Raw genomic sequence first — 26,174 nt, forward strand, 5'->3', positions numbered from 1 at the left:
TCCACTCAGTTTTTGTTCTGTCCAGGAGGAAGATCTCATGCATTTCTACCTTTGCTAGTAATGGTCCTCACAAGGAACAGAACTGCATGGAAAACTTTTATCCTCAGTGGTATTGTTCTCCCTCTTTGCGTGTATTTAAACAGTGCAGGTTCAGATGCTTGGTTGCAGCTAACTCCAGTGAGTGTGTACTGACTACAAAATCTTTAGCAGTTTCTCCCAGTGCAGACCAGCCTTTATTGTACAGTGTGCGTTACCCCAGATTTAGGATATCTTTGGTCATTGTACAGTGGGTTTTTTTTTTTGCACATGAACAGGTAGAAGTTGATCCAGACAGGTTCTTGCTAAGCTGGTCTCAGCTGGAAGCCGTTTTTGACAAAATGTAACCCGCAGTGCAGTTGTGAGTAAGATCTATATGGCTTGGGGAGGTCCAAAGGGAACTGCAGCTCCTTGGGATTCAGCCAGAAATGTATCACAAAGTTCCTCTGAGGCCAAACAGGGAAGGTATTACTGTAGCAAAATGTCTAATCCAGTAATTTGTCGTTAATGTTTATTTTGCATTATGTTGGCATTTGTTTTGTTACTTCTCCCTGTATTAAAATTGCTGTCTGCTTTTATGGCTTTCACCACTTCACAAATGCTAGTTAATTTAACCTCAAAATGTTTGTCTATGGTTTTATTCACATCTGTGCAAGTGCAATTGAGAGACAGCTTCTAAAAAACTTATAGGCATCAAGTTCATTACAGTCTTTTTCTAGATCACCAAGATTTTAAGCATTATTGACCATGCCTATGATAAGTTACCCAGGAAGTGTTTTGCAGAACTGGCTGGTTGCTACTGGGAGGAGTAACTGTTGTGTATATACAGAAAGAAGAAATCTCATGGTACTTGTACTTGTTCCTTTCTAGATTGCCTTGCTGGAAGAGTTGGCTTGATGGCCACTTGAGCGTTAGCTTCAAGTGTGGTCTATGGGTAACCATGAGCAGAGTTCCTTTTAATAAAAGTTCTTCTATTGTAGGCCTTTAGTTTAATGATGGGATGAAAATAGCATGCACTCCTTTAGATAATGACCTCCACTAGTTTTGTGGTGAAATAAGTGCATCTGTAACCATCCACAATATTACTGCAGCATTTGATGTTTTTGATTGCTGCTCCTGTCACATGCACAAGGAACAGAGATTGGTAGAAATTGTTCGCTATGATTATTTTTCCTCTCAAGTCAAAATGTACTTCATGTTGCTTCATCAGAAAAGACCTATATAATTAAATTTTCTCCGTATTTTCCTTTCATATTGTATATCTTTTCACCTCAAGTTAACTAATTGCCAGTTCGCTCAAGGTGGGGAAGGATTCTGCAAATGCTAAGAAAGACAATGTCTAAATGTTTTTGTTCTAGGATTAAGATATTTATTCTTTAATCCCTGAATTTAGTCATGGAGAAAATGTACCTGATTATAGCCTGTTGTGAACAATCTCTGGCAAAATTGTGCCTGCCTTTTGAAGTTCTACCAGTATACAAACACAACTCTTTTTTCTCTTTGATGTCAGAAAGACACAGAACCAATTTTGAATTTACTTGCCACTTATCTTAGAAGGATGCAATGAAATTTTGTTGGCATGTGCTGCATAAGGTTGCTTGGATGCATGCATACTTGGGAGCTGACAAAACACATTTGGGATGTTGTTCTTGTTATGGTTTTGCATAGTCTCCTGCAGCAAGGAAGCAATCCCTTGGCAAAAGCACAGCAAGGACATTCTGCTCAATTTGGGCTCTCTTATTACATGTAATACTTAGAGCTATTATGTTACTAAAACATATTGAGGGGGGGAACTTTCTCTCCTTCTTACAAATGTATGATTCTCATGTTTCTTGTTTGCTGTCATTAGTACTAGCTACACAGATATCTGGGGCAGAAGAAAAAAAAAAAGAAAAAAGAAATCCAGTAACAAAATCGTGTCATTTTTCTAATTTGAGCTAGAATAGCCCACTCAGTGCTGGAACACATGGTAACCACTGCCATTGTTACTTGAGCTCACAGCTAGCAATGACTGATTCCAAGCTGCTGTACCTGTGATACTGTGTTTTTGTTTTCTCCATCCACAAAGCTGCCCTCCCTGAGGGCTCTTCTTCCTGAAAAGATGCTACATCCATATGTACAGCCTAGATAGAAAGCACAGCATTGCTTATGCTCAAAGAGAATGGAAAATACAAGGTAGGAGGAGTTGCTGTACGAAAAGAAAATAATCTGTTCAAGTTCTGGGAAAGCAAATGGAATCAACAGTTGCAGAGACTGAAGTCTTTGAACAGTTGTGGACCGAATGGCAAACGCGAAGGGGAAGACCTGGGAAGAAGGTGACAGGGAGGAAGCAGGGATCTTTGATCCCCTCTGGGGCACTGGTCTGCCTGGAAGCTGTATTTAAATGCCTGAAAGAAACCTGTGAAACAGATTTGAGAAACAAAGAAATAGGCAAAGTATGAGACTGATTTATTTTAATTGATTTAACTGATGTTTTAGAAGTTAATTACTTGTGTTGGATGCTGTTTTTACCATTGATTATCTCTTTACTTCAGTTTGTTTAGTAGCATTTTCAGCAGTTCTGAAGCCAGTTAATAGCAGGAGGTTGACTTGCAAACTGTGATTAGTGGATTAGAGCTGACTGAGGGAAGGAATTTTCCTGCTCTACGCTCCTGTGCAGCTTTAGGCATCCCAATATAAGGACGTAGAGCTGTTGGAGATCATCCAAAAAGGGCTGCGAAGATAGGGAAGGGTCTGGAGTGAAAGGAGTACGAGGAATGGCTGAGTTGCTTGGTTAGCTCAGCCCAGAGCAGAGGAGCTGAGGGGAGGCCCGATGGCGGCTGCAGCTCCTCACAGGGAGCGGAGGGGCAGCGCTGAGCTCTGCTCTGTGTGACAGCGACAGGGCTGAGGGAACGGCATGGAGCTGCGTCAGGGGAGGGCAGCTGGGGGTGAGGGACAGGGTCTGCAGCAGAAGGCAGTGGGAACAGGCTGCCCAGGGCAGTGGGCACAGCCCCGAGTACTGGAGTTCAAGGTGCATTTGGACAATGCTTTCAGACGTAGGGGTTGGAAATGGGGGTGGTGCTGTGTGGAGCCAGCAGTTGGACTTGGTGGTCCTTGTGAGTCCCTTCCAACTTTGGATATTCTGAGTCTATGAATCAAATGCACTTTTTCTCCCTTCCTGTGTGGCCTCCAGTTTCCCAAATACAGTAATATATTAGCTTCTTGTTCACCGATTTTGCATAACACTGTATCAGAAAAACCAGGAAATGTCTAAATAAAAAAGTCTTTTAATTGAGGTACATTAAGCCTTGCTACAAATTGTTTTGAAGCTACTAGGGAAGTGACCGCCATATGCTGAAGGCTGGCAGTGCAGGTGAACATCCTCATATCCGAAACAATAAGTTATATTTTTGTATGGATCGTTGCCTTTTCCAAGTGGGTTGATCCAGCACTTCAGATCTCGGCATGTCCTTTTCGACTCAGGCCATTCTATGATTCTATGTCCTTCAATCTGTGAATTAAAAGGAGTTGACACACTGTTGGGATAAGACTACTACACGGTAGCCAAGTGTCATGGATGTAGTGCAGGTGGATTTGAACTGCTGAATAAATACAACTTAATAATTTAAAAGCTATTTTAGAGAAATGTTTAATGTTTTATTGTATTCTTTTGCTTTCTTATTAGCAGAAACATTCTGAACAAATATTTAAAATTAATTTTGAACGTAGCTTCCTTTAGCAGGTACCAGAACTATTTTTGTTCACAGCAAATTGTAATTTAATGCCTTCTACTGCATCTTTTGAATTTTATGAATTGTGTGTGTATATATGCATAGATAAATAGTATGTGGGTGTTTTGAAGTGTATCTCCTCACGTGCAAGTTTTAATTTTACAGACGATATCAGAAATTGCAGAAGATAATGAAGCCCTGGTAAGAACCTGATTAGATCATCACCTTGCACACTTCCTCTTCTTTTGCATGAGTGAGTTCAGGCCCTTGCGCTAATCTTTATATGTAAATACATCTATGCTTATTCATTCAGCCAATCTTCAACCTCTGTTTTCTGTTCTTTGATACTTATCTGATGTGGCCTTTTTTGCTTTGCTTATGGAATGGGTGCTTTAATTCTATAACTTCTGCAAGGGCCTACACAATTTCCTAACTAAGGTGCTTTTTTATTTTTATTATTTTATTATTTGAGCAATCATTTCCCTGCCTTCTCCATGTTCCCCTTTTAAATTTGACTGATTACATGATCAATATTAGACAATTCTGTTTATATTAGTGAGATAAGGGTCACTGTGCCAATTTGGATTCCAGTTATTTTCTGGTCCCAGTTAGTTTTATTTATTACCGATAACTGCATAAAGAGAGTCAGCAATATTCTGAAGGGCTTCTTATTAGAAACTTCTAGGGCACGTTTGTTTGAATTCTTCTGTATGCTTCAAGTTAAGCACACATTTCATAGGCTTTAATAAATCGGGGTCCTGAGGGATGTTCTTTAGTAGGCTGATTGGCTTGCAAGTTCATCACATCAAGTATAGCTGAAACCCAAGCAAGCAAAAGAGTAATTAATCAATTAAGTGTGCATCTGTCACTCTGATGTGGCTTATCATGCAGGAAATGCAGCTTCCCATCCAAATCCATGCTGAATCATGCTTTCACAAAGCTGCTGAAACGTTAATCATTAAATCGTTGCCTAATAAATTAAACAGTAGCAATAAATTTGGCAGAAACCTTAAATCCTTCCTCTACATTCTCTTCCTCGACCTAATGTGGAATAACATGTTTCTTAATATAAAAGTTTAGATTCTGAGAAAAATAATTAAAATGCCACGAGGCTTTCAAAATTCTTGGCAGCATCGCTCCTGCTGAGATACCTCCTGTGCATTTTGATGCTGTTTTTTTTCCCTCATTGATGTAAAAGTAGGGTGGCTTTTTTATGTGTGTGTGGTAGTTATACTCCATCAGCACCACTTTGCTCCCAAATTCTATTATCCTATGTAATTTTTTTTACATTCAATAATACAATTGTCCTCTGAACAGTCTCAGGAAAGTTCTGAAGTGCTGACTTCAAGTTGCTTTGAGCCCTGGTCTAAGCATCTGGCTCTGTGATGACCTGAATTAAGCTGTGGGTTTTTTGGCACATTTTAGTCATGTTTACCCGTGGGAGCAAGGCCTTACCCTCTTCTGGAGGATCCTTACTGTAGATATAGCACATAGGTGAACATGGTAGAAATGAATGTGTTTGTGACTAAAGTTTATTTAACTTTGAATGCTAAATGGACGAGGTTCAATTTATATCAGGGCACACAATTTAATATTCTGATTTCCTTCAGTAGTAAATGAAATGATACAATTAAAATCAGAGTTTTGTGATAGTACTAAGATACCAGACCCATTGGGCAGGCCATGAAATCAGTAGCTCTGGAACTTAGTTTATTCATAACCTTTGAAGGTAAAGAGGTGACACTAGTGCTGTGTGATTGTTGTCAAGCATCCTAAATACTTTTCATCATGTATTATTGGGAGAAAGACTGATGGCAAAAAAAAATATAAAAATGATTTCAGCATGTAATACAACAAACAAAACATTAAAACTTTGCAGCCTCTAGCTGCTGTCTTTATTATTAGTTACTCTAAAGAAGCCAAATGCTAATTGAAAGAAAAGGTTACTTTTGATTTACAGGAGGGGATATTTCATAAAGCACAAGTACTTCACGTTATCTCTGGCAGCTTGCACATGCTGACCTGGAGAAGATGACTTAATTAAAACCTCACTTCTGTAGAGAGGACACGTTTAATACCTTTTATCCACTGAAGGAAATTCATATTCTAAAATGTGAGTTTCTTTTGTCTGTCGTTTTAGTCTTACAGATTCCCATTATGTTTTAGGATTTCCTTTGTCTCATATTGGCTAATGCTTGGTTTAAAAGAAAATTCCCTTTGGAACAGCTATATCAATTGACTACTTAACTGTAGTCAAACCATGCTGACTGGAGAGTGATGCTTCTGCGTAGATCGTTATTCTTAGCCTGTTAAGAATAGTGTATCTTTTTATGGAAATTACCATGAAATGAGCAAAAACATGAACTTAAAAGATGGGAAAGAAAAGAAAAGGTAACTCTAATCATCTGCCTGAAGAGCCAATGTATAATAGCTCCTCTGGGCTTCCTTTCCATGCTGACAATTGCCTAATGTACCTAAAAGTGGATTAAGTCATACCTCATAATAAAAGTATCTACACCTGAATTTATTCAAGAATAGTTATGTTCTGTTTAAAATTCAAAGCCTGTTTTTGTAATCAGAGTTAATTCACAAGCTTAGAGAGGCTCTTATACCAGGGGTACAAAGCTATTTCAGTTTTTTTGGGAATGCAGTTAGTTTAAAATCAGCAAGGTTGATCCTTTGTAATGAATGTAGTGAAACTGTACCAACAAAAATACTTGAGTAGTGTTTGATGCATTGCAAAAAAGTAATCTGTGTCAATTGCAGTGTAGCAGTTAAGTGCATTTTCTGTCATCACCTACAAAAACAGGGGCAGCTACCTGCAGGTTGTTCAGTCGTTTTATGACGTATAGAGTAAGTAGCAAATAGGTGTGAATTGCTTCTAGTCTGATGTGGAGGCTTAGCTTTACATTTGGAAAGGTTACTTGGAGAAGCAAGGAAGTGTAGAAGCAATGAAGAAGAGTCATAGCAATGAAAGAGGTTCACACTGTGCTTGCAAAGTATCCTGCTGCATCAGTGAGCTTCATTTTAGGCTGAGGTTCTTGCCCTCGTGACTTTTCCAGAGCCCTTGTCCTCTTACGATTTAGATAGATTCAGCTTCCCTCTTTAAATATATTTATGGCCTTTTATACCTGAAGAGTCTCATTTGCAGGGCTAATCTGATGTTAACCTTGCAGTAAGGCCTTTCAGCTGCCCAGTGTTGGGTTGTGAGCACAGCTGCTAAATGACAAGGGACTGGAAGTTAACCACTTCCTTAACCCCTGCAGCTGGCAGTAGGCTGCAATTCCCTTCTTGCTTCCTGCCCGGTTAGTCTTTCTCTTTGCTATCTTTCCTCTGCACAATTAGATTTGACCCAAAAGTGGGCTGCTAGTCCTGGTCTACGGGCTGGTAGATGCATCCTGTTTAAAAACATCTAAGGGATTTTGCTGCTCATATCCCATTAATTTAATTTGAAAAGAAATTAAAATTGCTGTAGGCATCTTTCAGGATATCCGACATAGTTCTCTCTATATAAATATATTTCCATGTATATATATCTATCTATATATATAATATCTGTAAACTGCATAGCACACCTGATAAAAAGATGGTTTTCCATATACAGTTGATAATGATGAAGGCAAGTGATAGACATGGTGGTCAGGGTCACATGCACATTCCTTTTCTTTTTAGGAAAGAAAAATTAATATAAAAAATATATGGAATTCCTCAGTTTCAGAAAGTAAGAATGCAGAAAATTCTTAGGAACATAAATCAGCAGGTGCTGCCCTGATCTTTGCCTAAGACACGCAGGTAAAATAATGTGAAACACAGCTGCAAATTTGTCCCAGGTGTTGAGGTGCTCAGACCTTGGATCGGAGCAGTAGGCAAACACGCTGGAATGGCTCACACTGGGTTGGTTGATGGCCTTACAGACCACAGCTGTTTGCTTCTTCTGAGACTCTGCCTGTGAGCTGCTGTGGGTGAGGAGGTGTCTCGTCAACAACTCACCCCTATCTGCAGTGACTGGGGCCACGTAGCAGAGAATGGGAGACATCATCAGCTGTCCCAGCAGAAGTACACAAGCCAGAGCCCTGGAGAGGGATTGTGCAAGCAGTTTAATGACACAGATCATTAAAACGTCAGTGTTAGTGAGAGGTGAAATTGCAATTACACACTGTGTCTTTCTAAGCGCTCTTCCCCCTTGCTGCAATGACATGCATTAAAAAGCACCTTCATCAGGAATTGCTCTCAAGCCATTAGGTCATTTTGCAAGAATAGCAGGGGGTTGATATTTACAGAATTGTTGTGCCTTGTGCTGTGTGTTCTCCAGAAAGATTTTGTGAAGCAAGCCCCAACGTTTTTTCAGACTTTTGTATGGCTAAAATAATTGCTAACTGAGATTCTGAGGTAAACAGTGCCGCTTATTTTCTAAGATTGCTACATTTTTATGAACAAGCTTTGACTCCCTTGAAATTTCCTGCATCTACTCAGTCTGCCCCTCAATAGTATGAATGTGTCTGCATGCGTGTATTGAAACAGAAATGCTTGGAAGTCTATTTCTACCTATCTACTTGTGTTTAAATACATAACAATGAATCAACACCACTCCCTCCTATTTTATCTTGCTAATTACCTTGGAGATTGTGTTCGTGTCTTGCTGTGCTACACCTAATGCTTATCCTTTAAGCCTGGCTTTTAACTTTTGCAATGCTCTTTAGTGTATACATGTGTGTGCCTGTGCCTGTGGATAGATAGATATTTTAAAAATTCGTGCTATGTATATGTGGTGATGCATCATATATGCTTGATTAGTCCCAGTGTTGCACCTCTTTGCTCTTAATAATTTGAAAAATGTCATAGTAGTGACACCCACTGGGGCAGCCTGCCTTGTTTTAGGTTGGAAAGTACTTTCACTGTCTGGATCCCAGACAATTGTGCCAGTGGTACATCTGCTAAAACCAGGCTTGTATATTAGTATTTGCAGCTCTATTAACCTCGTTTCACGTTCAAAGATGTGCAGGGAGATAAATAATTGACTGGATTAATGAAGAGTATTGGTGAGAAGAATAAATGAGTCTGCTGAATGTGAAGGAATTTAACTAAACTGAATTCCAGCCGCTGCTGTTCTGGAGAAGAGTATATATATATATGTAGGTTTAATACTGAACAATCCCTCTACTCTATGCCCATTGCTAATAGGAGTTACCTTTCATTTACAGTTAGCTTATAGAAGAATATTGATGTACAGGTTAATTAACAAAATTTGTAAACAATTTGTAAGAAAATCCAGGTTAGATAAAGATGTATCTCCTTAAACTGAGCAGATGATTTATCTCCTTTTAATCTTATACAACATTTTTCCTAATCAATATATATTTTTTTTCTTTTTATATGTATATAATATAGTCTGGCCTTATAAAATTCTGACATTCCATATATTCATGGAAGTATTCTGGCACAAATATCCATGCAAGTTTTTAAAAAGAAGCTCTTTCCAAGGGATGCATTTTTATTTAGACATTCATAAATAACCATTATATGCAAAAAGAATGGGCTGGGGAGAATGAGAGGACTGGAGCTGATTATATTTTCTACAGAGCGGTATTGTTTTCTTTTTATGAAATCCTTGGTTATTTGGAATGCTAATGATGACATTTTAAGCCTAATTTAATTCCTGAAAGATTTGTAGAATTAAAAGACAAACAGTCATGTATGACTGAACAAAGTATTCCTTGTAGAATTACAGTGGTTTATTTATTTTTTTTAAAGACACTGTTTTTCTTGTTTGCTCTTTGATATGACTTTTTCATTTTGCCATAAATTATCAGACATTACAGATGCCCTTACTTTGGAAGGGAAGGTGTGTGATAGCTCCCTCCTAACCCAAAATGTCAAGAATGGCAAGTTTCATTTTAGTGAAGGGTTTTGCAGAGTTCTGATGAGCCATCCTAACGGAAGGGGTCACTAAAGGTTTTTCTTTTGGTGTCAAGAAGCCTTAATGCAGATTATATCAAATCTGTAAAGAATGGCTATTGGAATTGCTACATTTAAATTGCTTTCCTGCTTTATTCCTTTGTCCTGCAGTGAATGCCTTCCCTCTGAGTGAATGTTCACTAATTTGGGTTGGGATGGCACAGGACAGTAGGGGATCAAATCACACAAGGATTACTAATTGCCTTCCTTAACTACAGCTATTCTACTATAGACTCAGTTTTCCAACATACTGAGCATTGTAGTTCCAATCTTACAGGTTTTAATTTTGTCTTTTTATTAGGTAAGCTTCCGCGTTAAAATCAGTGGGACTATTCATGTTATTTAGCTTGATTGCATGCTTAAGCTTGTAAATGGCTTAGTGACAGAGCACCTTGCAGGTATTTTGGCGTGCCCTTAAAGGTAATACAGTGCTGCTTTTAGAGCTCTGTGCACTGCTTTTGCTACTGACTAATTAACTCATCGAATGGCCTCATTGAAATCATTGTGGCTGCTGACTGTTGGGTACCACGAGTATATATAGAAATGAAGGTGATCTATAAAAGTTGATTTTAACATGGAAAATTAGTGTACAGCTGGTCAATTTTGAGCGTGTTCTTTGTGATGAGTTTAAACCTGTGTTGAAATAGTTAATACAAAGATGCACTGAATCTCAAATTCACAGGTAACTATGTAGTGTAGTGGCTCTCAAACTCTGAGCAATTTGAGCTGTGTTCTTGAGTGAACAACTGGAAAAGAAAAAACATTCTCTCCTGTTAGTTGTAAAATTTTGAATTAGATAAAAGAAGTTTAATTGGACTATATCTGATTTCCTTGAGCACTGCATGTGGTGTTTTCTTAGGACTTAGCTGTTCTCTTACTAAATTGCTTTCTTTCAGGTGATTATTCTTGATGTCCATGCAAAATTGCTTTGGAGACTATTTGTTGCATGGCCTCTCTTGCTCTTTTGCTGCCTCTTAGTCCATGTTTGGTTTCGTTTTCCTGCCTTTTTGAAAGCTTCCTGCTACTTTATTCCCTCGGTCGTTGCCATGCTGCATAACTGGTAACTGTAGTCACGACTCCTATCTCTTACAGCTTTGGAGATATGTTGTCCTTTACACTGACTGCATTTGTTGAGCTGATGGATCATGGGATTGTATCGTGGGATACATTCTCTGTGGCATTCATTAAAAAGGTAAATTTGTAATCAATGCTATGTGTTTTGTACAAATTTGCTTCTACACTTTAAAATTTTTGAGGTGAGTTGTGCTTTCTCTCCTTCAGGTGCATTGTTTAGGTGATTGCTTGGGCAAAAAGGTATATGAAAATGAGATTAATGTCCTATTTAAATGTACAAATATTTGGAACTGCAGGATCTAGCCCAACTTCTACTGAATTCAGCGCAAATGAAATTGGATCAACGCTATGTTTGGCTTATTACATGGGCTGCTGCTTGCTCAGTTGGAGTGTGACCTCCTTGTGCAGATACCAGGCAGCTAAAGCAGAAAATAGTATTTAGATTTAATGTAAATTAAAATGAGTCATAATATGTATTTTGAAATAAAAACAGCACTGAAATGTTTCCTTTGAGGATAGGGAAGGAAGAGAAATGAGTTAGTTTTTAATAATTTCAATTTGTAAACTGAAATCTCCTGAGTTTATCAAGCTGAACTCCAGCTCCCTGAATCATGCAACTAATGTGTAAGGTTTTGAAAAAGATTTTTCCATGATCTGCAACATTTTTCTTCTTTTCTTGCACATGGTACATGCACAAGAGCAGCAGAAACAGCAGAGTACTCTTTAAATGCAGAAATGTAATGGACTTTAGAAAAAAAGATTTTGTTGCTACTGATTTAACCGCTTTTACTTATTCTCATCTTAAGTATTGGCAGAATGGAAGCAAATAAAGCTGCTCTTCTGTTCACAACAAAACCAAAAACTCTTTCCAAGTATTTTTTTTCAAAACAGGTTGTAGTTGGAATGTGTCTTACATTCGAGTGCATTTGTATGAGTTCAAATGATGTCAGAGTCAATTCACTGTAATGATAACGTCTCCTGAGGGAAAGATATCTTTCCTTTTTAACAAAATGTGTCAGACTCTTTGTTTAAATTTGGTTGGAAAATTATTTCCACCTTAAGGAAGCAGAAATTTACATTTGTTGTCAGAAGTGAAAGAAATAAACAGTTATGAATTATGTGTTTAAGAACCATTTGGATGTGGTGCTCAGGGACATGATTTAGTGGTGGGTTGTTAGAGTTAGGGTAGTATGGCTAGGCTGGGGATGGACTTGATGATCTTGAAGGTCTTTTCCAACCTGAGCAATTCTATGATTCTATGTAGATTTTTATGTTCAATTCTGGTCATTAAAATGATAGGTGTTATTTATGAGAGAGATTAGTGTTATGTTTTGGATTTTTGTTTGTTAGTCTTGTAGGCTGGGTAGATTATGATGATGATCTTAACATGGCAAAGAAGGTACTACATCTGTGTTTTAACTGATTTTGTGAGACTGAAAGTCCAGCCAAGAATGTGTTATTTGCTGAGGGAGCCTACTAACTCGTATAGGCCACTTGAGGTTGCCAATGAGCTAGCTCAAGCGGAGGCAGGATGGGTAAGAATTGAGATAATTTTCTGCTAGCTGAATCTCTGCAAGCTTGCTCCAAGTGCTTCTGCCCTTTGAAGCTGTCTTGTCAAATGGAAGCCAAACTGGAGTGGGAATGCATTAAGTTGAATAACTTTTTTTTTTTTATTTAATATCTTGAATAAATAATTTCCTAACTAGAAATGTAGAAGCTGGAGGAGATCTCTAGGGAACCTCTGAATGCTTCAAATAAGTAACTAGATGGTGTTGAAAGCAGTCCTCCCATCCTGTGGGTATGTTAAGACTTCTAACTACTGCAAATAAGAATTGACACCTTCAAGTAGGGCTTTGTTCCTTATCTTTAGGGAAAATATAATTTGAGAAACTTTCTTACAGCAGTATCTCTCAAGGCTCTTTTCTTCCTCATGACAATAAAGCTTGTTTAGACTGAAACTCCGCAGTACCCTAAAGGATTTGGCTGCCAAGTTCTTAAAATATGTCATACTAATTTGATATCAAAATAAAATACAAAAATTTGGAACTCTTTAATTTCTGCAAGAGGATAAAGAAAATAAAGGCTTGTAGTGTTTGTTGAAGTGTTCTTAACAATCTCTGAGAATTACTTACGTAAGTGCTGTTTCATAACTGTGTGAGGCAGTCTCAACCTTGATGAACTGCTTACTCTGCCTTCCAAAATGTGCTGTGCAGGAAGAGTGAGTGGCACTGGGAAAAGTATCTCTGTGTCTCACAGCTGCCAGTTGTTCCTTCTGTAGTGAAGTGCAACTGTAGTTCCTTATCTGAAAATGAGATTTGTGCTTGAAAGCTTTACTATGCGTTAGGAGTTTACAGAAACAAAGCTGCCGTGGATTTTCCTGTTATTTTCATTTACAGACATGAAAATGGTCCAGGCATCTCTGAAAATCAAATCTGTTTCCTTCAGTTATTTTTGCCATGGTGGATGTGGCGTTTTTTGTTTGCTTATTTTTTGTTTGGTTGGTTTGTTTGTTTGTTTGTGCTTTTGTCCTTAACTTTTGAATTCTTCCCTCACTTTAGGTGATGCTGAAACAGGAAGAGGGCTCAGAATATGTAGTTTAGCTCTCTCTAGCATTCCTACCTGCTCTTACTCCATGTGTTTAGGCCCTGTTTCAGCAGAGCACTGGACTTGAATACATGAGGGCATTCTAATGCTTAATTTCCCTTGAAACTGCACCCAGTCACTATTATTAGGTGGGGCTACATAGGGCTATGCAGATAGCAAGGTTACGAACAAATGATTCTATCCTTAGTGACACACATCTGTGTGCCAGATTTTCATGTGAAAGTGTGTAACAATTAAGTTGCTCCTGGAGAAAAAGCTCTATTCTTGTGAGCATGTATCATTATTTATCATCTGAAGTTTTGATAAATGAGTGCAGGATTATATTTGGATGTTGAGAGCCCTCCTGGCACATGTGCTCAGTAAGCTGAGTTCTCCAGAGAACAGCAATTGACAAATTTGAACTCTTACTGATTCCTTTTTTTCCACATCCAGAACTTCAAATATGGGAATATAAATTCTTTTAAATGTTATTTTGTGCCCTCTGAAAATTGCATGCCTCATTTGTCATGGTAGACTTGCCTGGACATCTTTTCTAGACATATGTCATACTTCAGCAAGATGGTTTTGAGTGTACATAGCTTAGCATGGAAATTACCCAGCAGATGCTTTGCATGTATGTTCTGTATGAGATGTCACTGCTCTCTAAACACACAGGCCAGCTTCTGTGGTACCTTGAGCTTGTGTTTATGGTAAAAAGACATTGTGGCCCAGGATCAGAAGAATAAATGTGTCTGAGGCAACCTTTCCTAGGCTGAGGTTTCAGCTGTCTGTAATTAGATCAGTGCAGCAGGCCCCTGGTGGGAATATGTTATATTGCAGTGAAGTTTTCATGCCAGCACTTGAACTATTGAGGGAAAGAGGTGCTGCACAAAGAGTGATTCACGTCAGGGCTTCTGAAGAGGGTGACAGTAGTCTGACAGCTCGGAACACATTCTGGGCACATTGTACTCCTGCTACACAGTTGATCCATGTGTGCCTGGTGACAGAGGCGCACACCTGACATCCAGAGTGCATTTCACTTGTGTGAGCAGTGCAGAACTGATCTCTGCATGCCCACCGTACATGCTGTGGGACTTGTGGACATCTGGCAGCCCTGACACAGTGCATCAGAAAACAACTGGATTGGCGTTAGCAGAGCTAAGGTAGTACAGAGCTGAAATGCAGCTTGTCACCATAAACAGCACACTATGCATTACGTACTAATAATGTAAATAATAACTGTGCTGAGGACTTGCAGACAGCAGATGTTGAAAGCCCGGAGTAGAAATAGTCTCCTCTCCACCTATTCCCCATGCATGCAGGGGTTGGTTTTTTATTTTTTTGTAAATCCAATTTCTGTTTCATGAACGGAGTTGGAATCTGCACAGCATGTTCTTGCTGTGGCAGTGCAAAGCAAGTAGCAGTGTAATAAACACCAATGCTGTAGAACAGAAGAAAAAGAAATCCATCTCTCTCTTCACAGTCTCCAACCACAGTTATTTTTAAAAAGTGGGAAGGGGAGAAGGCAGGAGTCTGCTGCTTCAGCACTGCGCAGAACGTCACCAGGGCATAAGCATTGTTGTGCGTGTGTCAATTCTGTGAATTTTACAGTTGCCTAGGCAGCTTTTCCAAGCATTTGGCATGCCTTTCTTCCTCCAAAAGGAAGATTATACAAGGGTCTAAGTGAGCTTCCTGTATCAAAACCGCATTGGTGTCCTGAAGTGTGACTACTTAAGAAGGGATGAACTTGAGGTTTTCTGGAAAGAATGTGTTTAATAGGCTGCAGTGGCCCCATCTCAAGTCCATTACTTAGCTACAAAGAATAAATAACTGGTCACTGGACTTTTTTTTTCTGTTTGTCTGTACTTCCTTGGGTACTTTTTTGCTTGTCTCTGCTGATATTGGTACATCTGAGGAAAATCCAAGCAGTTCTCTGTTCCTTTGTCAGCAGAAGATGAGAGTCTTCCATGGGAGAAGGCTGTGGAGCATGCAAAGGAACACGTGCTGCCACATGGTTTCTACCAGTGCCATTCCTTCTAGCAGCTTTCAGTAAGAGTAACAGAAATGAATGCACAAACAGCAAGACTAAACTGTATTTAGAGTTACAAAATCAATCGTGCCAATAAATGGTAATCAGGTGAGTTTTAATTTGTAATCTGGAGAGAGCTATTGTTGGTAAGAAGAAGAAAGAAAAATATAGCATATTTTGCTAGAAATTTAGATGTGAATTTTTCTTTTGCGTTTTCCATTGGAGCTTGTTTAGAGAGCACAGGCTGCACTGATACTGGAAAAAATGAGCAGAATTTTTGTTATCCTTTCCAAAGTTTCCTTCAGAAAAAAACAGCATCTATCGTTCTTTAATGCTGATTTATCTTATGCATAACTTAGTATAGAAGCATATATTTTGCGGGTATTAGTAGTGACATAAATCTGAGGTGATTCATGCCAGCTGAAAAATCTGGTGCCACCGTGTCCTGTGAAGGTTCCTGCAGCGCCTGGCTGACTGCTCTCAGGTATTAACAGATACCTGGCACATTGTCAAGACTACTTTTACTCTCAACACTTTTCTGAGCCAATTCCACAGTTTTCTTCCCTTTTCCTGGTTTTATGAGAAGACTCAAAGTCTCTAAATGTCTTAATTTGTAGATAGCAAGCTATGTGAACAAATTTGCCTCAGACATCTCTATCTTACAACGGTCACTAGCAATCCTGGAATCGATGGTGCTCAATAGCCATGACCTTTACCAGAAGGTGGCACAGGAGATCACAATTGGGCAGCTAATCCCTCATCTCCAGGGGTGAGTATATTCAAATGCCACTTGATATGCTGTTTGTTTTTTATTTTTATTTTTATTCTTCCAAATGAGCACAGCATTTAGAAAAGGAGTAATATAAAGACTATTACCTCCTGCATAACTTCCACATCTGTTGTAAGTGGCTGAATGGCAAATAGTCAGCTTTTTGGAGTAGCTTGATCATAGACTTCTAGTATTATTATTTCTACTACTAATTTATTTTTTCTTGGTGCAAAGCTGCCTGTATGGTTAGAAATGGGAAGGAAAAGGAGAGCACCTAGTATTGGTTGTGTTTAAATGCTTAGCACCATCAGCATACAGATGGTATGGTTTTGCCAGTGAGCCTCTGGGAAACATCCTGGTCAACTTCTGTTGAAGATACATTTAGAAAGAGAGAGGTCTTTTCTTTAACAATAATGCACTGCTATTCAGTGGATGGAAACCACTTCCTTTAGCACAGGGTAATGCATTTTAAATTGGTATGCATACCTCCTAGCTGGGGCATTTTTTCTACTCACTTGGAAAGCTTTTTAATATCAACAAGGTTTTCTTCAGAGCCGTTTAGAGTTTCTTCTTCCTAACTAGCTGGGGCATTTGGCTGGAGCTCGTTGTCTGAGCTCCTGATTAATGGCACTTTGAGGTTGTTACTCATTTCACCTTTCTTGAATGCTGAGCATCATGTTTCTCTTACTGATAATAGAACTTGAATGACTAATTACTTAACTTTTATATGAGTAACTCAAAGTGCAAACAGTCCCTGATCTTCTACTGGTAGTAATGCAACTGGAAAATCAGTTTCTGTAACTTGTGTGTTCATGCTCATCTCTCATGTTTATGATTTTCTCCCAAACAGGACAGACCAAGAAATCCAGACGTATACCATTGCAGTAATAAATGCACTTTTCCTTAAAGCCCCGGATGACAAGAGGCAGGTCAGTTGTTGGGGTTTATATCCATGTATTTGTAGGAAACACTACATTCATACGTGCAGTTGTCCCAGTCACTACTGTCACTGGTGTAATAGTATTCATTTTAGTGGAGTTACCTCTGTCTTGTACCAGTACCAGGAAGGGTTAAGCATTCTTCTGCAATTCTGTAGTTCCCTGTAACCTCACATGAACCTTATTGACTGTGGCTGGCTGTAGTATTTATTGTACTGAACTCTTTGCCAGCACAGCTTGTAAACCCAGGCTATTTTTTTTTGGTAAGTCATTTCCCCCTCCAGATTTCTTAATAAGAAATGTGTTCCTTTTGATAATGGGACTATCTTGGCATGTAAGCATTTCATGAATGTCAGTGCACTATTTTAATTTAACTTTAGAGCCAGAGATCAGAAGCTCCAAAAGGAAATACTTCAGGATTGCTAGCTGATGCTAAACGATTGAATGTGATGTGTTATGAAATAGAGGAGTTTCATCCATGTTTATCAAGTAATTAGCTTGTGTCAAAACAGAGTTAGTCATTTATTTATTTAGTATTTCCATCACCAGAAGCCATGATGATAATTCTTGTGGTGACCAAAACGAGGTCATTGAGAGCTGCTGATAAATCCTCATGAGGATTTGTCTTAGACTTATTTGCACTTTTCAACACTGGAGAATGTTAAAACGAACACTAACACAAAATAGAAATAGAAATAGAAACTGTGGAATAAAAACTTCACTTGTGCAAAACCTTACTCCACAGGAGCATGTGAGAAATGTCTGCAGATTGCCAGAACTTGAACAAGTTCTGGACTAGTCCTGCACCAAAATGTGTTTGATGCGAGGAGACACCCTCTCTGCTTCCATGCTAGGGGAACTGGTGTGATGTGAGTGACTGCCTTGCAGTTAAGGAAAGGATTTAAATTCACACTGGTATTTGCCTTTTCTTTACTTATTTAAAAAAAAAAAAAAACAAAAAACACTTCCACGCCCTTTTCTGTAATGCAAAAAGCCAAAGAGATTCGAAATTTTTCTTTTTTGATGAGGATTATCTTGTTGCCTTGCTTCCTCTGCCATTGTCAAGGACTAAATCATCTAGAAAAAATGTAGGTTACTTAAAAATGAGGAAAGAGAACTTTATATATTAGAAAAGAGATGTTGTGCAGTGAAATGATACTGTGAATGTTTGAGGAGCTTTTTTTTTTTCCCCCCACTTGTCTGCATTTTCACAGGGACACGTTGCTATGGGAAATGAGGTAGCAAATTTTGTCACATAATTTTTGTTCTCCTCTGTTACTACAGTACTTTTTTTTAGAAAAGACAGCTCATCAGCTGCTAATAGCCTTGCAGGTGTCTTGGAGACAAAGTTGGTTTTATTATAGTAATAAGGTTTGTGAATTCTTGTTGTCCCTGTCACAGTTTTTCGTTCAACGGACAAAAATGATATTCTAGTAACAGTGTTTTAACTTCCACATATACAAATCAAATAACAGCTTGATTGTCTCCAAAAAGTGAAATGAATTTTCAGTTTTTGTCTTGAATGGAAAAAAAAAAAAAAAAAAAAAAAAAGAAGACCACCCTATCTCATTATTTGCCAGTCCATCTTTTTGCTGGATATAGCTACACATTAACAAAGCCAGTCTGTGCCCTGTAACGAGTTGTATCATGTGCCTGGCACTCCCCCTGCAGTTCAGTTGGGCATTTCCATAGACGATTGATGCATCTGTATCATTCATTCTTCAGCTGTTATGTGCAATTGAAAGCAGCTTTGCCAGAAGAAAAAAAAAAAAAAAAAAAGCTTACAAACTATAAGCTGAGATTCTCTTGGTTTTGGTCCCTTCTTTTTTCCTCATTATTCCTGTGTGAACAAAATTTTGATGTGATGCCAGCTGGACCGAGCGATAGTGCGTTCTAGGAATGTCCTTAAGCAAGTGTCAGCATTGACTTGCTGTGCTGTATTATGTAGGACTGTGATACACTTATAGATCATCAATTAGAAGTATGAGGGTAAGGTTTGTTATTAGCTGTTTTATGCATGTAAGCAAGCAGTACCTAAATAGCAGAGTGCAATATGTTACCCATATTAACCAAATTCTTAAATTGTACATTTTTCAAATGGGAATTTAAAAATATATGCATGGTAATTTCTAAGTGTTAGATGCATTGATGTATGAAATACATATGCTAGTGTGTGTGTTCACATCCATGCATACACATTTCTATGTAAGTGGAAAACGTTAAAGTTAAAAACAGGATACGTGCCTGTTAGGCATGATTCAGGAGACCAGGCTTTCATGTTTTATTAGCATAAAATACTCTCTCCTATGCATTTTAGGGTAGTTTGCAGCATGGCCAGCCAAGGCCAGATGTCTGAGAGAGAAAGTCAAAACATCCTGGTTGATAGGGACTTGGCCATTACTTCTAGAAAGAGAAACTAATTGGAGGCAAAACAGTGGACCAGTGCCAGCACTGCTATCAACGTAGAGGGGGAGAAGTATTAGTTACTATGAAAAAACAGCATTGAGTTGCAATCTAAAAATTAGACTTTGTGACTTTGAAACAGCCAAAATATTGATATAAATATGCGTGTTTTTTGATGTCTGATTTTAAAGGCCTGACTGACAGATTGAAAGGTGTTCATGCTGTGTCGTTGAGGAATGGGAGTTGTGAGGGGGGGAATTGTGCTTGAACAGGTGTGTGAAAAAGCACTGTTTAACCCACAGAAGTCTACTCTGATAGCTTATGTTGCTGTTACTGGATCACCAAAGTCTTCAGCTTGATGTACCTTTCACTCTGGCCCCTTTTTCATAGCAAAGTAATCTTGAGTTTGTGGCACCAAAATAACTCTTACAGTTGTAGTTGATAAGCTGCTTCATTCTGCTTACAAGAAACACTGCAGAAACTTAAGACTTGAACCTTATTAATTGGTATGTTGCTATAGGAATAGCACTAAAATACCTGTTTCTATTTTTTTTTTTCCTAAATCAGGAAATGGCAAACATTTTGGCACAAAAGCAGCTCCGCTCCATTATCCTAACTGTAAGTATATCATTTTCAACATCACTTTTCACTAGCAGAGAGAGAAGCTGGATTGAGTTTTCATGTGCATAGGTTTTATCCTCATATATTTTAATTGCTCTTTGGATTTTGATACATCTGGAAGCCTTTAATGTATGAAATAAAGATCTTGCTGAGTGGGTTCAAAACTGATGATCAGAAATGGTGTTTTTCCAGCCCAATAAATTGTTATTTCTGCATGACAATACAGTGCAGGAAAAAAAATAGTATCTCAGGGATTTTCTTCCCATTGAGAGTGTGAACTTATGTGTGAAGTCTAGGGAATGTCTGAAGGATTTGTAATAAGTCCTTTGTGTTAAGTTTTAGACCTGATGAAAACTATGCAAGCCGCACAGGGCTTTCCGTTGTGCAAAATCAGCCTCTGTTTTTTTTGGTTCTACTCTGACTCTGTATCTTGATATCAAATTGCACACAATTTGTTGCCACTTGCACAAAGGAAGCAGGATATATAGCCCAGAATGAAGTTAATGAATGTAATATAAAAGACTTACTTCAGCTATCTTGGGAAATCATAGGGATTTTGACATCAACCTTAGCATAGATTAGTTCTTGAAGGGAATAAGATAAAGTTCTTCTTAAAAAGAGTGAGTTCAGTATCTGCTGTGAGTTAGCGGGCAATAAGCAAAACTAAACAGCAACAAATAAACAAACCTTTTCCCTTTCTCACTCACTGTCATTATTTTAGTGATACACGCAAAAGAAACAGCAACAACAAACTCATGCACAAAAAAACAGAATTTGTTACATAAGGCATGTTTTTTGCATTGCTTGTGATCATAAGAAATTTGGTAGAAGCATATGGATAATATTCTTAAGTGTTCATTTACTGTCATAAAATGCTGCTTCAGTAGCTTTTGGCAGATAGTTGTTTTTTTTCTCTGAAGCTTCAGTGAAATCTAGTTTCAGTTGTTGTACTCATCTCCTACATGACTTTCCTTATGTCTTCCCTGCTGTGTTTAGTAACTTGGGTCTGTTTCCCCTGTTGCTGTTTGGTTTTAGACACTCAGGGATTTTTAAATTATCCACCGTTGGTAACTGCTTTGTGAATGGGGTAATTCTGTATTGTTTGTATAGGCTATTGTGTGCCAATGCATTTCTAAGCCATCTTCCTCACGTAGATCACAGATGTCTGGTAGAGGTGAGATTGCCATATGATGTTAGCTCTGACCAGCAGCAGTAGCACTGTTGTATCACTATATCTGCTCATTGTGTTGGCATCTTGAGTACTTTTCTGCTCAGCTACTCTCATAAATATTTTTGAATATGCCCACTCTTTTTTTTTAATGCAGATCTCTAATGCTCTTGGTAGGGAGTTAATTTTTCTACAGAGTGGCTCCCTACTATTTCTGTTTGTTTCTGTTTGTTTCTGTTTTCACCACTTCCCATTGGCTCAGTGTAGTGGCTTAAAGGAGGAAGCATTGGTGCATTGTTAGTGTAAAGCTCCATTCCTTAAAATTTCATATGAAGCCTATATTTCATCTGAATACCTAAACTGGCGGCATTAGTCTTGGTTTAATTCTTTTCTGGAATATGTATACACCATTACCTATCAGCACATACTGAAATGGAAACACCTGAGTCCAACTAATGTGATTTTCTGATACGGTGGCATTCAATCAGTCTATCTTTCTTTTACAGCATGTTATCAGGGCACAGAGGGCCATCAATAATGAAATGGCACATCAACTTTATGTTCTCCAAGTACTTACATTTAACCTTCTGGAAGACAGAATGATGACAAAAATGGATCCACAGGATCAGGTAAGTATCTGATATGATCTTATAGAACAGGAGGAAGTTAACTACTCACTGCTGTATCTAAAGCTCTTTATGGAGGAAAAGACACTGCCAGGAATGCTTGCATAACCTCTTTCAAGATATGATGGTCAGTTGTGTTTTCTGTATGTCAAAAGATGAACTGACTATTGTGTTACATGTACAAAAGTACAGCAAAATGGTCAGGCCCTTCTCTTTAGTATGTTGTTTCATGAACTGAATTTGCTTTCATCCTGATTTAAAGCTTTGAAGTGAAACATTTCATTTTTATACTTGTCAGAACCAACGGATATGCATAGTCCTTAAAAGTATTCCAGTAGGGCAAAAATGGATTTTTAAATCTAACACTCTACAACTGAACTCAATTGGTGTTACAAGCAAACTCATTTTTGTTGCTGTGAACCTGGGGAGTAGTTGTTCATCTTATTGTTCATTGTGTCCACACACCAGCTTTAATGCTATTCATTGTGTAAAAAGAGATTTCCCAAAGAGGTTCATATGTTGGTATAGAATCAGTGAGAAATAGAGAAGATGAGTGTTGTTAATTTTTCCTTTTTAAGGCCATGTACAAAGGGGAAGCTGATTTCATTTTTCAGAGGGAATTGTGTCAAGACTTACTGATGATTTGAAGAAAAGGAGATGAGAGGGAAAGATGATCATAAACATAAATAACATTGTTATTTTGCTCTTCCTGTTTCTTTAGTTTGAGACAGGAAAGTTTTACTCTTAGCAGAATGTAATTGTAGTTACCTAGTGCATATCTCAATAGAGGGATTGAGATAGCATTATTTGTATTGATGGTAGGGTAGTTAATCTCGAGGCATTTCCAGTTATGTGTAACTGCAGCAAGTCCTTCCTTGCCCATTTCCTTGCCAGTAGAAATAGACAGTCACCAAAAGGTCACAGAGTGTTAATCCATTTCAATGTAAGTCAGCAAAGTAAGTAAAGCCTAAGTATCAACTTAATTGGAAATAGTGGTGATCTCTTGGCTTCTGTAGTTTCGTGACTATGGTTAAAGTGAAATGCATAGTTAGTGACCTTGCTAACATGAGTCCAACTTCCAGAAATCAACACTTAAACATCTCTGCATGTGAACCCTACAAAAGTGAGACCTTCAGAAAATAAGAACCACAAAGCGATTCTTGTTGACAGTCTTTGAGAAACAAGTAAAAAATTCTGATTAAGGTTGAAACAATCTTTGTGGAACTGATTATTAAAATGAGAATTATTTTTAACAATTGTTTTTAACATTTGTTTTGACTCAGGCTCAACGGGATATCATATTTGAACTACGAAGAATTGCGTTTGATGCAGAATTGGAACCTAACAACAGTAGTGGCAGTATTGAGAAACGCAAATCTATGTATACTCGAGACTATAAAAAACTTGGATTTATTGTGAGTATTTTAACCCCGAGTGATCGTACACTGGAAATGGCTGAATGAAAATGGCTGAATGCATCTGTTGCAGTCTGTTCTCTAATCAATCAAATCTCTTACTTGATCTTCTGGAGAACAGAACAGGAGAACAGCATAATTTCTACATCTTTTTGCAGATCTTTTTAATCCCAAATGATTGCTTAGCAGACGCTAGAGTTAAATGGAAGAAATAACCATCTGAGTTTGAAGCACAATTTTGTATATCATACCATAATTAATTGAACTTCATGGAATCTTTGAACAAGCATTGTCTAATGGATCTGTGGCAGACCTGTTATTGTGCTCTTACTAACAGAGTGTAGTGATGAGCACAATAAATCAAAGGTAGCTCTCTTTTATGGTATTTATTTGTAGGACTTTGTTTTGTTTGCTTGAACTCCTTTCATCTGAGGGTAGGGTTATGGTTAGTATGCAATTTTCTTTCTCCTTAGATAAAATTGTATGCTTCACATCTTGCATGATTCATTACTTTGCTGTTGGCACAACAAATGTACACTGAATATAGTACAGTAGCCGCAGATACAGATGGGATGGTTTTAAGCTCTGGTACAAGCTCACTGTGCAGTTTGTGCTTTGCTCAGTTCTGTGCCTGGGGCTCAGTATTATCCAGTTTCCTTGTGGTTTTGGGAGGAGATTTTCTGGTTTCTTGTAGTTGTTTTCATCACTGATGAGTGAGGAAAAAATACTACTGTATCGGTGCTAATGCATCTGTAAGGAGTCTAAAATAAGTAGAGGGAAGGGAAAGAACTTGGCATTTTAGAGTTGTATGGTTGTAAAATCAGTGATATGAGGAAGCTTTTGAATCTCAGTGTGGTTTTTTTTGTCGTTGTTGTCAGTCAGTCTGTTCTCACCTCCTGTGTTACAGAAGATCATTGCTATCTCAGCTTCTAAGCAATTCATTCAGATGAACAAAGGACTTTAGCCCTCAAAGCCTGAAGAAAAATGCAGGCCCTGGTTTATAGATGCATGAGCTGGATGTAGACTTTCTGCTTGTGATGAATAAGAACAAAAATGGGGCCACACAGACCTTATGTTATAGGTGATGGAAAAATAACCACTGACAAAGAAGGAAATGATGACAAACCTAGATTAGGGGTGGGACAAGGGGAAATGATGAGGTGTAGTAACTTCACGGTGGAGCTATACAGAGATTATGGCATATAGAAAAATAAAAGAAGTCAAATTTAAAACAAGTGTTCCCTAATTGTGGCTGATCACTTTTGGATATCTGCTATACACTCAAGTTTTATCAGAGGATGAAGATGCACAGCTCCCACTGTCACTGAAATCTCTTTAGCATCTTGCACCTCTGAAAGCCTTATCTTGCCTTGTTGAAGTTGGAGCTGAAAAACTATGTAATAAAGCATCTGATACAAGCCGCATCTGAGACTAGCATGCAGATTTTCTGACTTCTATTCCTGTTTCCCTGCTGTTTAAAAAGACTAAATATCAATAGGATTGCAAGCTAGCACTTGTTCTTCCAATACTTTTGTTTGACACACAAGATACCTGTTGATTCTGCAGAGCTGAAGTCATCATTAACAACAGTGCATTTGAACTGATAGCATTTTGAAGGAGACACTTGCTGTGAACCAAAATGTGTTACTGCCTTGTCTGAGTTTGCCTACAGGGATCAACTGTATTCAAGGGTTACAGCAGCAATGTTTGCTATGTAACTCTGATAGCCATCCAATGGGGAATGGGGATCAAACTCTATGAGAGAATGGGAGCTGAAATCCAAGCGGTTAAGAAAATGTGGAAGGAAAAAAAAAGGAAAGCATAACATGAGATAAGAAAATATGGGAAAGTGGGCTTTTCAGAGCACCAAACAAGGATCCGAAGGGGCGGAGGCAAGTTATTCCACTAACAGACTGACGTAATGCACAAATAAAGAACTGTTAATTGTAGATTGTGAGGGTAGTGACTCTGCTCTTGTACAGAATTTTTACTTTGAGCAGAGAGTACAGGTGACACTAAATATATAACATTTCCCATAGCTGAAAAGGAATTGAACTTTCACAGACTGGGGAAGAAGGGCCTGTTGTGGAGCTCGAGCTATGAATCTGACAGCATCACACACAGGATATGTCTGACTAGTCTTTAGTTAGCCTGGCTTCCTGCTCTTTCTCCTTTTAACTCCGTTGCTAAAGTGTCTTTTGAAAAATGTAGGTAGGATACATTAGCAAACGGAACTATTCTGTGAATACCAGGAAGTTTCTCTCCCCCTTGTTTTAGCCATTTAACCCAAGAAGAAAACCAATAACTTGAGTGGCTGCTTTTGAATGCTGTCTTCATTTGTTCCACTCATAGTAGTGGTCAGAATAATTTCTTGAACTGATTAAACGTTCTTCCTGAGGGAGAGAGCAAAACCATGGTCTAGCCATCCAGCTGTTCTTGGACTGCTTGTTCTCTTTCTGCATGGGAAATGCAGGAATTCTATTTATTTTTCTCAGCCACATCAAAAAGTTTTGCCACATTACAAATGTATTGTCAACAAAAGAGAAAGTCTAGATTTAGTTCCAGAAGTTCTCAATACCGTTTGTAAAACTACATTGTTAGAAACCACAAGGCCATTCCAGATGGTTGTGATGACCTGTGTGAAGCTTATTATGGGCAGAGATTTTCAAATGAGACATTCTTGAGGAGATTTACTCAAACACTGACGGATACAACAGAAGATGATTTGGCTAGGAGATGGAAGCTGCTCTCACCCTATGAAACTATTTTTCTGAGAGAAGAGCAAATTAAATAGCCTGAATTTAATTTAATTTTGTTTTGGTTTTCTTTCCAATCTTAAAATCTCTT

At 38.3% G+C, this 26,174-nt stretch overlaps 1 protein-coding gene across 10 annotated transcripts in view; it reads left to right on the forward strand.

Moving 5' to 3' along the window:
• Window positions 1-26,174, forward strand: part of ELMO1 (engulfment and cell motility 1) — a 291,425-nt gene that overhangs the window by 88,426 nt on the left and 176,825 nt on the right. For all 10 annotated transcript variants that reach the window (XM_085226590.1, XM_085226589.1, XM_085226588.1 and 7 more), the window contains 7 exons: window positions 3,912-3,947; window positions 10,794-10,893; window positions 16,005-16,156; window positions 17,007-17,085; window positions 20,065-20,115; window positions 21,793-21,915; window positions 23,196-23,327. In XM_085226590.1, coding sequence (XP_085082716.1) covers window positions 3,912-3,947; window positions 10,794-10,893; window positions 16,005-16,156; window positions 17,007-17,085; window positions 20,065-20,115; window positions 21,793-21,915; window positions 23,196-23,327 — 673 coding nt within the window. The remainder of the gene's footprint in view (window positions 1-3,911; window positions 3,948-10,793; window positions 10,894-16,004; window positions 16,157-17,006; window positions 17,086-20,064; window positions 20,116-21,792; window positions 21,916-23,195; window positions 23,328-26,174) is intronic.

This window comes from Meleagris gallopavo, chromosome 6, assembly GCF_905368555.1.
Source record: "Meleagris gallopavo chromosome 6, MGAL_WU_HG_1.1, whole genome shotgun sequence".
In the NCBI taxonomy this organism is placed as follows: domain Eukaryota; kingdom Metazoa; phylum Chordata; class Aves; order Galliformes; family Phasianidae; genus Meleagris; species Meleagris gallopavo.